The following is an 11,665-nucleotide window of genomic DNA, read 5'->3' as shown; positions in this document are numbered from 1 at the left end:
GGAAGGCCTGGTCCTCTCCATCGCCGCTGTGGGGCTGCGTCCAGGCCCCGGTCACCAGCACCGTGACCAGCAGCCATGGGACGAGAACAGCTCGCATAGAATCCATCGCATGACGCGCTGCTCCCCTGACACTTAGAGAAATGGATATAGATAAAAAGATATAGATCTAGATGTTTATATAGGGCAGTTATGACATCATTATAACATGAATCTTTAAACTTGACAATTGTTGTAAATCAGGTATGAGTCCTTAATCTCACAAATGCATGTATTTATTTGTGTTACTCATACAAATACCATTAGACATATTGTTACATTTGGTTGTTAACTATTATTCACTTTACTATATATAAAGCCTGTGAGTAGATTACCCTGCATTAATTAATTTATGATGACATATTAAACGTCCTCATAATAACTTATAAGGCACAGCATAACATCTTGAGCCTTACCTTGTTGACTTGAGTAGAGGTGGCGGGTGAATGAGGCTGAGCATTCTGAGTGAGACACCAGCTTAAGGTATGCTGCGAACCAGTTGGTCCAGTCAGCCTCTGTCTTTCCATCTTGAAAGACAAAAGGCTATCATGAAAGATAAGAGGTGAAATGACACAAGCTATTTTTAACTGAAACTTTTCTATGGGCCCCCTCAATGTGAAGGTTGAAGTAAAGACTTAACATTGATTTAAAATGGCTTATTTATGTTGGAACATTTCTAGTTCCTCGTAACCACAAGCAACGTATGTTGCTATTGGGCATTTAGGATGTTCAATACACCCCAAATTTTTTGGGATGTATTGAACCACATAAATCCATGGAAACTGTCCGGTTTCCATGGATTCCGGTCGGGCAGACCCTGTTTAAAAGTAGAATGTGTAAAAAAAATGAAACGAAATATATTCGGTACAACATTGTATCCGATTTTTTTTGTTTACGTTAAAAATAAATATATTTTTAAACTGCAATTAGATTTTCGAGCGGACGATCGCCTCGCTCGAATGTTGACGTATTTGTCTGTAGTCCAGGAAATGGCACTAAAGACTACAAACATGGCCGCCGGCGGCATCGCGGCTCACAGACGCGGGGGCCTGAGCCGAGCGGGCAGAGCAGTCTCTCAGGGAAGCCAAGGTTGTTGGAGTCGGTGGTGGACAAGAGGGAGATCGGGGTAGGTTCATCTTTTAGTAATACAAAGACCCATCTAGAGACTGCCTGTTATTCACCCGAGCGGTAACGATCACACCGATGTACTGATCACTTGAGACAGGGCAGGTCATTGAAAGATATCGACGACTCTGTGGTGAATGGGTTAGCTGCATGCTAACGGTAGCATCTCACGTTAGCCGGCTGCACACAGCTGTCGTGTCCTTTTTTGCTTTCCACTCTTTTGTTTTCATCCTCTGCACTGTGCTTGACGATGTGACCCATGGTCCAGACTCTTACGATGTCTGATGATTGTAACAGTAGGGGGTCCGTGTCAACGGAGCCACTCTGCAGAACGCTGCGTTACAATCAACCCCATTTGTTTTTGTTTTCATGTCCTGCAATCTGTCAGTGTCTGAGAGATACCTAGAAGACGAGGAAGGATGTGTTCACCAGAGACGGGACGTTTGGGTGTCACGGCTTGAAGTGCAGTACATTTATTAGTAAAAAAGAATGAGAGAAAATAGAATAGACACGAGAACAAAATATACAGAGGAATACAGATGGATCTATGTCAAATAAATCCATATTAAAGCAAAAATCCTTTGACAGAAAACTGTGCAATAGAATTGAATAGTATCTCCCTCCAGTCAATAAGTTGTCACAAGACGCGAACGTGATTGAAAAAAAAATCTGCATCTACTACTGGACCAAAGGTTTGTGGTCGGGTTTATAAGGTATGGGCGGCTTGCTCTGCAACATATAATCTCTGCTTCAGATCATCCCCATTGTTAACTGCTCTACGTTTTGTTTTGTAGACTCTTTAAACGTTTAACGAGTAAGGGTTAAAGAGGAAGGTAAACATCAGGTAGACCGTTAGCACTGACATCAAGGGAAGCTGTCCACCCATTCGCTGTGATTGGTGCATAGTTGAAGCCTTGATTAGGGGCAACTGTGCAAATACAGCGCCCCACCAAGTCCCCAGGTCTATTCATAGAGGTGAAGCCAGAGCCATGACAGACGTTTGATTGCATCAATGGCTGTATTAACTATTTAGACCGCCTCTGTCCACATGACACTCTGATATCGTATGGCTTTATTTGTGTGCGTGACCTTTGCAGAGAACAAGGACTGCTGTCTGCCATTTGAAATTTCCTTTTGAGAAGAATTGATTCAGTGTTCTGTTTTAATCCCTTTGATTGCAATGCAGCCGCGGTAACTGTACACTGGCAAGTCTCTCTCTCTCTCTCTCTCTCTCTCTCTCTGTCTCTGTCTCTGTCTCTCTCTCTGACCTTGGTCGCGTCAACTCCCTCTCCAGTAGATGGCTTCTGCCCACGTTGGCGCCGCCTTTTAAGTGGTCAAATGCTTGATGAGGTATTCATCACTACATAACCTCCCTCCCTCCCCCCCTCTCTCTCTCTCTCTCTCTCTCTCTCTCCCCCCTCTCTCTCTCTCTCTCTCTCTCTCTCTCACCCCCCTCTCCCTCGCTCCAGATTGCTGGTGGTGGTTGCAGGGCTCCGTGGAGCACCAGTGGTCAGTCGCCGTGCGCGCGTGTATGTGTGTGTGCGCGCCACTTCCCTCTCATGCCCGCCCCCCCCCCCCCGGCCCGTGTGTGTGTGCTCCCCCCCCCCGGCCCGCTCTCCGCCCTCTGACCCCGCTGAGGCCCATGCGCCGGACACGGCCCGCTGCCCATCGGCCCGATGACTGCCTGGATCGTCCTGCCCGTCAGCCTCTCCGCCTTCTCCATCACGGGGATATGGATCGTGTGAGTGCAGCCTGCTGGGGCTCCAGTCAGGGGACGCTTTCATCCAAAATGAGAACATTCATCCGAAAAGAAAGAGAAACGACAATATATTGCTGTCGGTACAGTAAGGATTGTTAGTGCCAAGCACTAACTATCACTAGGCTAACCCATTCCCCGTACGCAACAAAGATAGCTGGGATAAGATGCTACACAATGTTAAGTACTGTTTTTTTGTTTTTTTTGGTTAAGTGCCAGGACATACGACGTACAATGAGTGTGTATATTAAGTGCCAGGACGTACAACATAGCATAAGTGTGTACATCAAGTGCCAGGAAGTATATTATGCAATAGACCTCTGAAGAATAAGTCCCGCCTCCGAGGCTCTTGGTTCCATCGGTCAAATGTCTGGGAGATAACATGGTGGGTTTGGAATGATCGTACATAACAAACTCTGTAGGGGGCGAAGAAGTAAAAGCTGCCCATGTTTTGAAACACACACCCGTCTAGATTCCACTTGGGTTTTGGATTGTCGATGCCGTTAAAGCAGCGTTTATAATCGTTTACTACTTTAACGGCGCCGACAATCCGAAACCCAAGTGGAATCTAGATGGAAAAAGTGTGTGGTTCAAAACGTGAGCAGCTTTTACTTCTTCGCCACTTACAGAGTTTGTTATTTACGATTTTTATTATTATTTATATCCCAGGAGCCTCGGAGGCGGGACTTATTCTTCAGAGGTCTATAGGTGCGTGAGAGAGGTGTGGGGGGTAACATGGCGTGTTTGATGGGAGCAGGGTGCAGTGGGGGCCAGGGGCCTCCCTCCCAGTCGGGGGGGGGGGGGGGGGGGTTAGTCCTCTCGGCCCCCTGATGTCCACACAGCCTGACCTTTCTAAAGGGGCCCTGACCCCTACTGGCTCTGTAGTACCCTGTAATGAAATTCACATTAAGTCGCTTTGGATAAACGCTAGGGGTACGGATACGCGTATCTTTACACCCCTAATAAACGCGCTAAATGCTTATGACGTAGATCAGAGTGAAGAGCGAATGGACGACCACAGAGTCCAGGTACGTGTGGTTAAGGTGGGTCAGGTCAGGGCCAGGGGAGGGCATCCTGCTCCAGCATGCCCTCCCCAGGTCAGGCTCCGGACAGTCTGCCTCCCGGCCTCACCGCTAGCTTGGGTTAGCTTGCAGGTTTCATAGCTGGTGTGCCGTTTACGTTCTGTGTATTCTTCGCTGATGTGTAGTTTAGCTCGGGTTTTTGGTTAGCTTGCGTGTAGTTTAGCCTGCGTGTGGTTTAGCCTGTGTGTAGTGTGACCATGTGTTGCGCTTGTGTGTTGTTTAGCCCGTGTATCGAGGAGTTTGCGTGTGGGTTAGCTTGCGTGTGTGGTCCAGCTAACACTGCTTCATCTCCCCTCCAGTTACGCCATGGCAGTGATGAACCATCACGTCTGTCCTGTGGAGAACTGGTGAGAAAGATCAAGTAAAACCACCCGCTGTGACATGAGGAGGGTATTGTGTCTGTACTGCAGCTGGGCCCTGTCCGTATCCATGACAACCACGGTTCACCAGTACCAGACAGCTAGCCCGGGAACCGAACCCTAAAAGAGAAGGGCTCTAGGGGAAGGGCGATGGCTCTTGACTAAATAGCAGAGTTGACTCATGTAGGGTAAGCAGTAAAGATACGGGGTTTGACCAGATTGTAACGTTCCTTGGCCGATACTGACGTTAAAATAACAATTTGGCAGAGCACAAATTATTCGGTAAAAATGTTTTGTAGAAAAGTTTATTTTAGCTAAAATTGCTTTCAAAATAGTTTCAAAAGTGTTGCGCTCCTTTGAAACAGACAAACATCGGCCACTGCCATCGGCCTATGTAATCCTACTGGCCGATAGGCTGATGGCAGTTGTTGACGGCGAATATCGGACAATTCCGATGTACAACCGATAATTGGTGCATCCTTAGGTAATAGACTGAAATGAATGGTATAGAGACAGGTTAACATGCTCAGATCATCCAACCCCAACCCCACACACTGTATAGACAAAAAGCCCTCATGTGTTGGGTTTAAAGAGATCCGAGTGCCATTACCTTGTGCGTTGTGTGTTGCCCGTACAGGTATTACAACGTCACCTGCACAGAGGAGATGCCTCGACCTGGCTTCCCCAAGACCTGCTGCACCATCCAGGACATCCCGCTCATCAGGTCAGCACAGCCTCTCCCCCCCCCCCCTCTCCCCCCTCTCCTCCTCCTCCCTCATCTCTCTCCCGGCCCTCCGGCGCCTTCTCTTCCTCCTCACCCTTCTCACTTATGCGGGTTCCGCCTTCATCGCATTCTGAACCGCAGTGGTATTTAGACCAGAGTTGAGGTGTTCACTTAAGCACGCCAGCGAGTGCTAGTTTAATCAGGATTAGATCGATGTGCACCATCATCCCCAGAGCCACTCAATATCATGTTTCAAGAATGTGGTTAGACGTTGTCTTCGATAAGCAACTCTGTTTTCTCTCTTCTCCTTCCTCCTCTGCCTGTTTTGCTTGTCTGTCCCTACTCTGCCTGTTTTGCATGTTTGTGCTTCCTCTTCCTGTGTAACGCATGTTCGTCTCTCCTCTTCCTGTGTAGTAACGCTTGTTTGTCCCTCCTCTTCCTGTGTGGTTTGTCCCTCTTCTTTCTGTGAAGTAATGCGTGTTTGTCCCTCCTCTTCCTTTGTAACGCTTGTTTGTCCCGCCGGTGTAGTAACGTGTTTATCCCTCCTCTTCCTGTGTTACGCGTTTGTCCCTCTTCCTGTGTAACATGTGTTTGTCCCTCCTCTCCCTTTGTAACGCGTGTTTGTCCCTCTTCCTGTGTAACGTCAGTTTGTCCCTCCTCTTCCTGTGTAAAGTCAGTTTGTCCCTCCTCTTCCTGTGAAATGCATGTTTGTCCTTCCTCTTCCTGTGTAACGCGTTTTTGTCCCTCCTCTTCCTGTGTAGTAACGTGTTTGTCCCTCCTCTTCCTGTGTAGTAACGTGTTTGTCCCTCCTCTTCCTGTGTAGTAACATGTTTGCGGCCCTTCTTTTCTCTCCTCTATGCAGTAAGTGTGGGTCCTTCCCCCCAGAGAGCTGCCTGTTCAGTCTCATCGGGAACGTCGGGGCGTTCATGGGTAAGCCCACATCAATTCATAAGCAAATATGTCTCCTTCACTTATCATTCATGTATGTACCTATTTTTTTGGGGAGGATAACATAGTTTGACTTGATAGTAGTTTTGAATCCTAGTGTTATTAAATATTTCAATATTTTTTTATTAGTAATTACGATGTTCAGAGGGTCGTTTCGCTCACCGTTCCTTTAATGACGTGTGTCTGAGAGTCCCTCGGGGTGAAGGGTTCTGCTGAATGACTGAAGGGACGATAACTAGTGATCGACCGATATATCGGCCGGCCGATCTTATTGGCCGATATTTGCATTTTTTTACTTGCATTGGCATCGCCCGATTTTTTTCACCTATTATTTGGGGGGGAATTTTTCCCCAGCACGATATACCGACAGTTCAATAAATGTTCCTTTTTTTAAATTGAGACTTTTTAAATTTGCAATCATTGTGTAATTTTTATGATTTTCAATTGAAGAGCTGTATGGGCTCCAAATATCAGTATCGGTGTATCGGTCATCGGCTAAGGCTGATGAAAAGAAATCGGTATCGGCCCTAAAACATCACAAGACACGCTGACCGCATGAGGCCCCAACCCTCTCTCTCTCCACTCAAACTCTCAAACTGGGGATGAGGAGAGGGCTCTGTTTGGGACTGTATGTTCTAACGTTTTGACCCGACAATGAGGCTGTGAACTGTGAAAGCATTCCGACAGAACGCGTGCCTCAGACAGCGTTTCGCCCGGCTCTGGTTACACGGACCGGCCGGCGAAGACGCGCACGGACCTCTATAAATACCCTGCACTCTCCGATCAATGGACGTAGTCCCGCCCCTCATCCTCCACGACCGACAGGATATGACGGATAGATGAGCAACGTTTACTGCAGTCCACTGGATAGGCTGGTAGACCGATCTATCCATCACACATCTAGGTGGACACGCCAACTTGTGATGTCAGAAGAGGCGGACTTTTGAAAAACGGCTTGTAACGGCCAATCCCACTCTATGAATAATATGTCCCCTTTAAGAGTTGTTCAGTGTGTGTGTCTCTGCCTGACTCCCGTCCCTCCCTCTGGCGCCCCCTAGTGATCATGGTGTGCCTGCTGCGCTACGCCCAGGTGATCGAGCACAGCCACCACTGCCTGCTGAACACCAGCGCCCTGGTGTCGGGCTGCACCAACGCCGTGGGGCTGGTCATGGTGGGGAACTTCCAGGTAAAGCCCGAGGGCGGGGCGGGGCTGGGGGCAGGGCATACGTATGGCCATTATTATTATCAACCGATGCAACAAATCTAACCTTTACTGTGGAAAACCTATAGTCCAGGAATACAATATTAATGCTATTAGTTTGAATGTGATTGATTTGTTTCTTGTTCAACATCCAAACTAATTGCATTAATATTGTATTCCGGATGTATCAAGTGAAATCAGATCTTGTTACAACTAGGATTTCATTGTCTTGGTCATTCTAAATGTGTCTCGTGTTTTTGTCATGCAAACACCAGTCGTCTCCAGAGACTACTAAGTATTTACTCAACAGTTACGTTCCTACTGTAGGTAATTCACCAGCTCCCTTCCTTTGAATGCAGCACAGGCCACCTGTCTAGCGGCAGAGCTAAGCAGATTAAAGCTAGCGTCTTGCTATCCTCTCCCGGCCATTGCTACTCCCATAGATGCAGTTCTACCACGCACACGCTTGCACTCATAATTCACACTGAGACACACTAGAGACACACACACACACACACACACACACACACACACACACACACACACACACACACACACACACACACAATAGAGACACACACACTAGACAGACTGTAGAGGAACACACACACACACACTAGACAGACACACACACAATCACACAATAGAGACACACACACTAGACCAGGTGTGCCCAACCAGTCGATCGCGGTCTACCAGTAGACCGCCGACAGATCCCAAGTCGACCGCGAGGGGTGAAGAAAAAAAAAAAAAAAGTTTTTTTTGCGCGGGACACATACGCGTGGTAGCGCATGCGCTGTCAACAGTAGTTGAAAGCCGTCAACAGTAGTCACGCACTCCTAAACGTTGACATGGCTGAGTGGGAGGAAGATTATTATTGTTGAGAAGGTGCCGTGCCCCCCGCTTGAAGGTAGTCTTGCCCAATGTTGACACTACACTGGTAGATCTCGGGAGGTTGGCTACTTGAAAAGTAGATCTTGGGGCAAAAAAGGTTGGGCACCCCTGCACTAGACAGACTGTAGAGGGACACACACGCACACACACACACTAGACAGACACACACAGTATAGATGCAAACGCACGCACACACACACACATTATAGACAGATACACACACACTATAGACGCACACACACATGCAGACATTTTGACCACACCCCCCCCCCCCCTGTCTGACCGCGCCGTCTGCCCCAGGTGGACCACGCCAAGTCCCTGCACTACGTGGGCGCGGGGGTGGCGTTCCCGGCGGGGCTGCTGTTCGTGTGCCTGCAGTGCGTGCTGACGTACCGCGTGGCCGTCACGGCGCTCGACTACTGGATGGCCCACTGCCGCGTGGCGCTGGCCATCGCCGCCATGGTGTCCCTCGTCCTCAGTATCCTTTCAGTTGCGCCCCCCCCTGGGCCGGAGTGGGAACGCCCACCAACGCTCCTGTTGGAGGAGGAAGGATGAGGTCGGGAACGTCTTTAGTGAAACGTCTCGCCTCATCGTGGGACTAATCTGTCAGCTTTAGGCTTGTTAACAGTAAGGGAAGGGTATTATACATTATCAAGATATCTGGACTGTATTTTGACTCAGTTTATCCTTATGTCGTGGGGGGGGGGGGGTTACTCTATTGTCGTCCCGCATGTGTCCAGTCTTGTCGTAATGAGTTACCGAAGTCCAAACCGTCAGATGGTTAGATCAGCGTGTACTGGTCTGGCCTCTCTGGCTCTACTAGAGCGTTCTGGCCCGGTCCGGTCCCTACCGTCGTGCCTCCTTGACCCTTGACCCCTCCCAGGCGGCGCGTTCTTCGTCCACGAGAGCTTCGTGCTGCAGCACGCGGCGGCCATCTGCGAGTGGGTGTTCACCGTGGACATCCTGGTCTTCTACGGCACCTTCACCTACGAGTTCGGCTCCGTCAGCCACGACACGGTGCTGGCCGGCCTGCAGCACGTCTACCAGCAGCACCACCTGCACCACCACCACCTCCACCACGGCTCTGGCATCGTGCTGGGGCCCGGGGCCCGGCCCACCGCCCTGGGCACCGGCTCCAAGGGCCTCAAGTCCCCCGGCGGCAGCAGCACCTCCACCCACCTCAACTGCACCCCCGAGAGCATCGCCATGCTGTAGCCCCCCCCCACCCCGTATCACCACCACCACCACCACCACCGAGGCCACCTCACGCCAGCCAATAGGATTCAGGGAGCCAAGTGAGCTCTCGACCAATGGCGTCGGTTCGTTTAGCACGGCGAAGGCTCCGCCCCCGGATCCTCCGGAGGTATCGCGATCGGTTTGAGTTTTTTTTTAAAATTATTTTTATTTTGGTGCATCGTTTTTATCTGATTGGTCGTCAATGTGGTCACATGACCCCCGGGTCGACCACTGAGGGGCCAGCTGACGAAGGCTGAATGTGCGGGGAGGTTCTGGGGAGAGTCGAGCGAAATGGCGTCTCGAACCGATGGATCTTTTTTTTATTTTGTGCGTTCATCGTGATCAGCCAAAACACAGACACACACACACACACACACACACACACACACACACACACACACGTTCTGAATGGATGAGAATCTTACAAAGTACAAGCGGTTGCGTTTACTCTCAAAAGTATCCTAAGTTAGAAAATATTGAATGTTACCAGTGAATAGTTAAGATAGATAAACGGTTACTGTTACGTCGGCAGGCTTAAAGCACATTGCCTTTATTGAAAAATGATCACCTTTATTGTTTGTCAAGGTGGTCAGGAAACTCCTTGTGCTTTGATCATTTAATCGTGTGCTTTTGATCAGCCCCGGACGGGCAGGTAATCTGAATGTTAATTTGCATTAATTGTGGTTTATATATACAGTATACATATACATATATATATACACACGCAATATGCCTTGGTATTTTGTATTTTTAGCTATTGAATTTGTATTTTTGGGTCATTAATCAGTTTTGTTGATGTCTGTGCAGATGGGTTCTGAAAGTTTCGTTTTTGACTGATTGGTCGTTCTGCATCTCAATGTCTGGCCGACAGAGAGTCAGACATGGCTGGTGTTCTGACGAGGCTGGGGACGTTCAAGTTGACCTGAATTGTAGTCTAATACAAACTCAATCTTAGTAAATGTGATCTCCGTTTTCCCTGTCGTTATGAATGCACCATTATTGACCCACTGAGTTGCTGCTAGCCCTAGCTCCATGCTAGCTCAGCTTGTCAAGTTGTGCTTGAAACAAAAGGCAGCGTCATTTACCACCAAAGTGATCGCTATTCCATTTGCCTCCATGAGGTGGCGCCAGTCCGTCCCGAGAAGGAGCCCAGCTGGTCAGAACCCCAGCTGTGTTTGTTTCAAACAACGGCCACCGTCACTGTCCATCAAACATTTCCAATAAGGTTGAATTATTTTGAAAAGTATGTAATGTTGTTACAGGTTACGATCTGACCAGTGGACATTTTCTTTTATTCTGAAAGGTTTTCCCGTATTCTGTGATGTTTCTTTTTGCATACCGGCACCGTCCGAAACAGGGAGTCCCTGGGACCTAAACCAAACGCCCCCTCTGGTCTAGCTGATTGTGGTCCCCCTCCTCTGGGCCCCTACGTCCCCAACACTACCAGACCTCTTACTCCTCACCAGCTTGGACTCCTTTCCTCCAGTATGTTCCTTACAGCCCCCACCTGAATCCTGAGTCGGGGGGGGGGGGGGGGGGGGGTTTGTCGCATCACAAACGGGGGGCCGTCATTTCGACGGGGCTGAGTTGTTTCCACGTGAGGTGAAGGATTGTAAAACAGCTCTCCCCCTCCCCCCCCCCCCCGCCCCCGCGGTCAGGGGACCTCGACCTATCAGACGCCTGGTTTGAAACAGGTCTGGGTCTACCTGCGAGGTCATGTGACTGAGGCGGGCAGCGGCCTGTCGCTCCATCATCTGATCTACTGGTGCTCAGTGGTTAAGGGAACACTTGGGCCACCTGGTGCCATAAACCCAATGGTCTGAAACCAGTTGCCAACGCACCACACCGGTCGGTAACAGGCTATACTGGAGCTGGTGGCAAAAGTGCCACGACTGTATGAAACCTTTATGTACTTTGATAAGAAAAACAAAAGATTAAAAATGAATGTGTGGATGCCAACTTCTAGTAAACATAGTTATTTCAGAGTTAACCACACCTGTACACCGTGGCTAGCGTCAGTGACACCCTAAACTACCAGACCAGCGCCCCCTAGAGGAGAAGGGCCAAACAGGTTGTGTAGCAGTTCTGTGTGGACAAGTCTCATATCGTCCATGACATTTCCACAGGTGTGTACCGCCAGGCTAAACTCGGTGCGGTAACCCAGCCATCGGTCTAGGAGGTCATACTGACGGACATGCGGTCGAATCATGTTTAATTCAGCAATACATGTTCAAGTTGTGCCATCACCTACCTCTGTGACATGCGCTGACTTGGGTTTTAAGACGAGGGACGAGGATCTTCGTT

General features: G+C 49.1%; 2 protein-coding genes across 2 annotated transcripts in view; one reads left to right on the top strand and one right to left on the bottom strand.

The window, feature by feature from the left end:
- LOC115554727 (prominin-2) overlaps window positions 1-585 on the bottom strand; it is a 16,501-nt gene extending 15,916 nt beyond the window's left edge. Inside the window, exons 1-2 of the mRNA XM_030371558.1 lie at window positions 453-585; window positions 1-131 (exon numbers count right to left, since the gene is read on the bottom strand). The exon at window positions 1-131 is cut by the window's left edge and continues 117 nt beyond it. Coding sequence (XP_030227418.1) covers window positions 1-131; window positions 453-496 — 175 coding nt within the window. The 5' untranslated portion in view covers window positions 497-585. The remainder of the gene's footprint in view (window positions 132-452) is intronic.
- A 445-nt stretch (window positions 586-1,030) lies between these two features.
- On the top strand, window positions 1,031-9,715 carry LOC115554740 (transmembrane protein 150A). The gene is made up of 8 exons (XM_030371575.1): window positions 1,031-1,162; window positions 2,631-2,902; window positions 4,299-4,346; window positions 4,996-5,082; window positions 5,945-6,012; window positions 7,089-7,216; window positions 8,426-8,603; window positions 9,009-9,715. The coding sequence occupies exons 2-8, from the start codon at window positions 2,838-2,840 to the stop codon at window positions 9,338-9,340; spliced, it is 906 nt and encodes a 301-aa protein (XP_030227435.1). The 5' UTR covers window positions 1,031-1,162; window positions 2,631-2,837; the 3' UTR covers window positions 9,341-9,715.
- The last annotated feature ends 1,950 nt before the right edge of the window (window positions 9,716-11,665 follow it).

This window comes from Gadus morhua, chromosome 11 (assembly GCF_902167405.1).
Source record: "Gadus morhua chromosome 11, gadMor3.0, whole genome shotgun sequence".
Classification (NCBI taxonomy): Eukaryota; Metazoa; Chordata; class Actinopteri; order Gadiformes; family Gadidae; genus Gadus; species Gadus morhua.
Note: the sequence above shows the minus strand (reverse complement) of the source record. Positions and strands in the feature narration are given on the sequence as shown.

What these genes read in the sequence shown, in the direction of transcription:
- LOC115554740 (XM_030371575.1), top strand. Translation starts at nt 2,838, where the DNA reads ATGACTGCCTGGATCGTCCTGCCCGTCAGCCTCTCCGCCTTCTCCATC. An exon ending in GTCTGTCCTGTGGAGAACTG is followed by an intron (nt 4,347 to 4,995) that starts GTGAGAAAGATC and finishes TTGCCCGTACAG; the next exon opens with GTATTACAACGTCACCTGCA. An exon ending in CAGGACATCCCGCTCATCAG is followed by an intron (nt 5,083 to 5,944) that starts GTCAGCACAGCC and finishes TCCTCTATGCAG; the next exon opens with TAAGTGTGGGTCCTTCCCCC.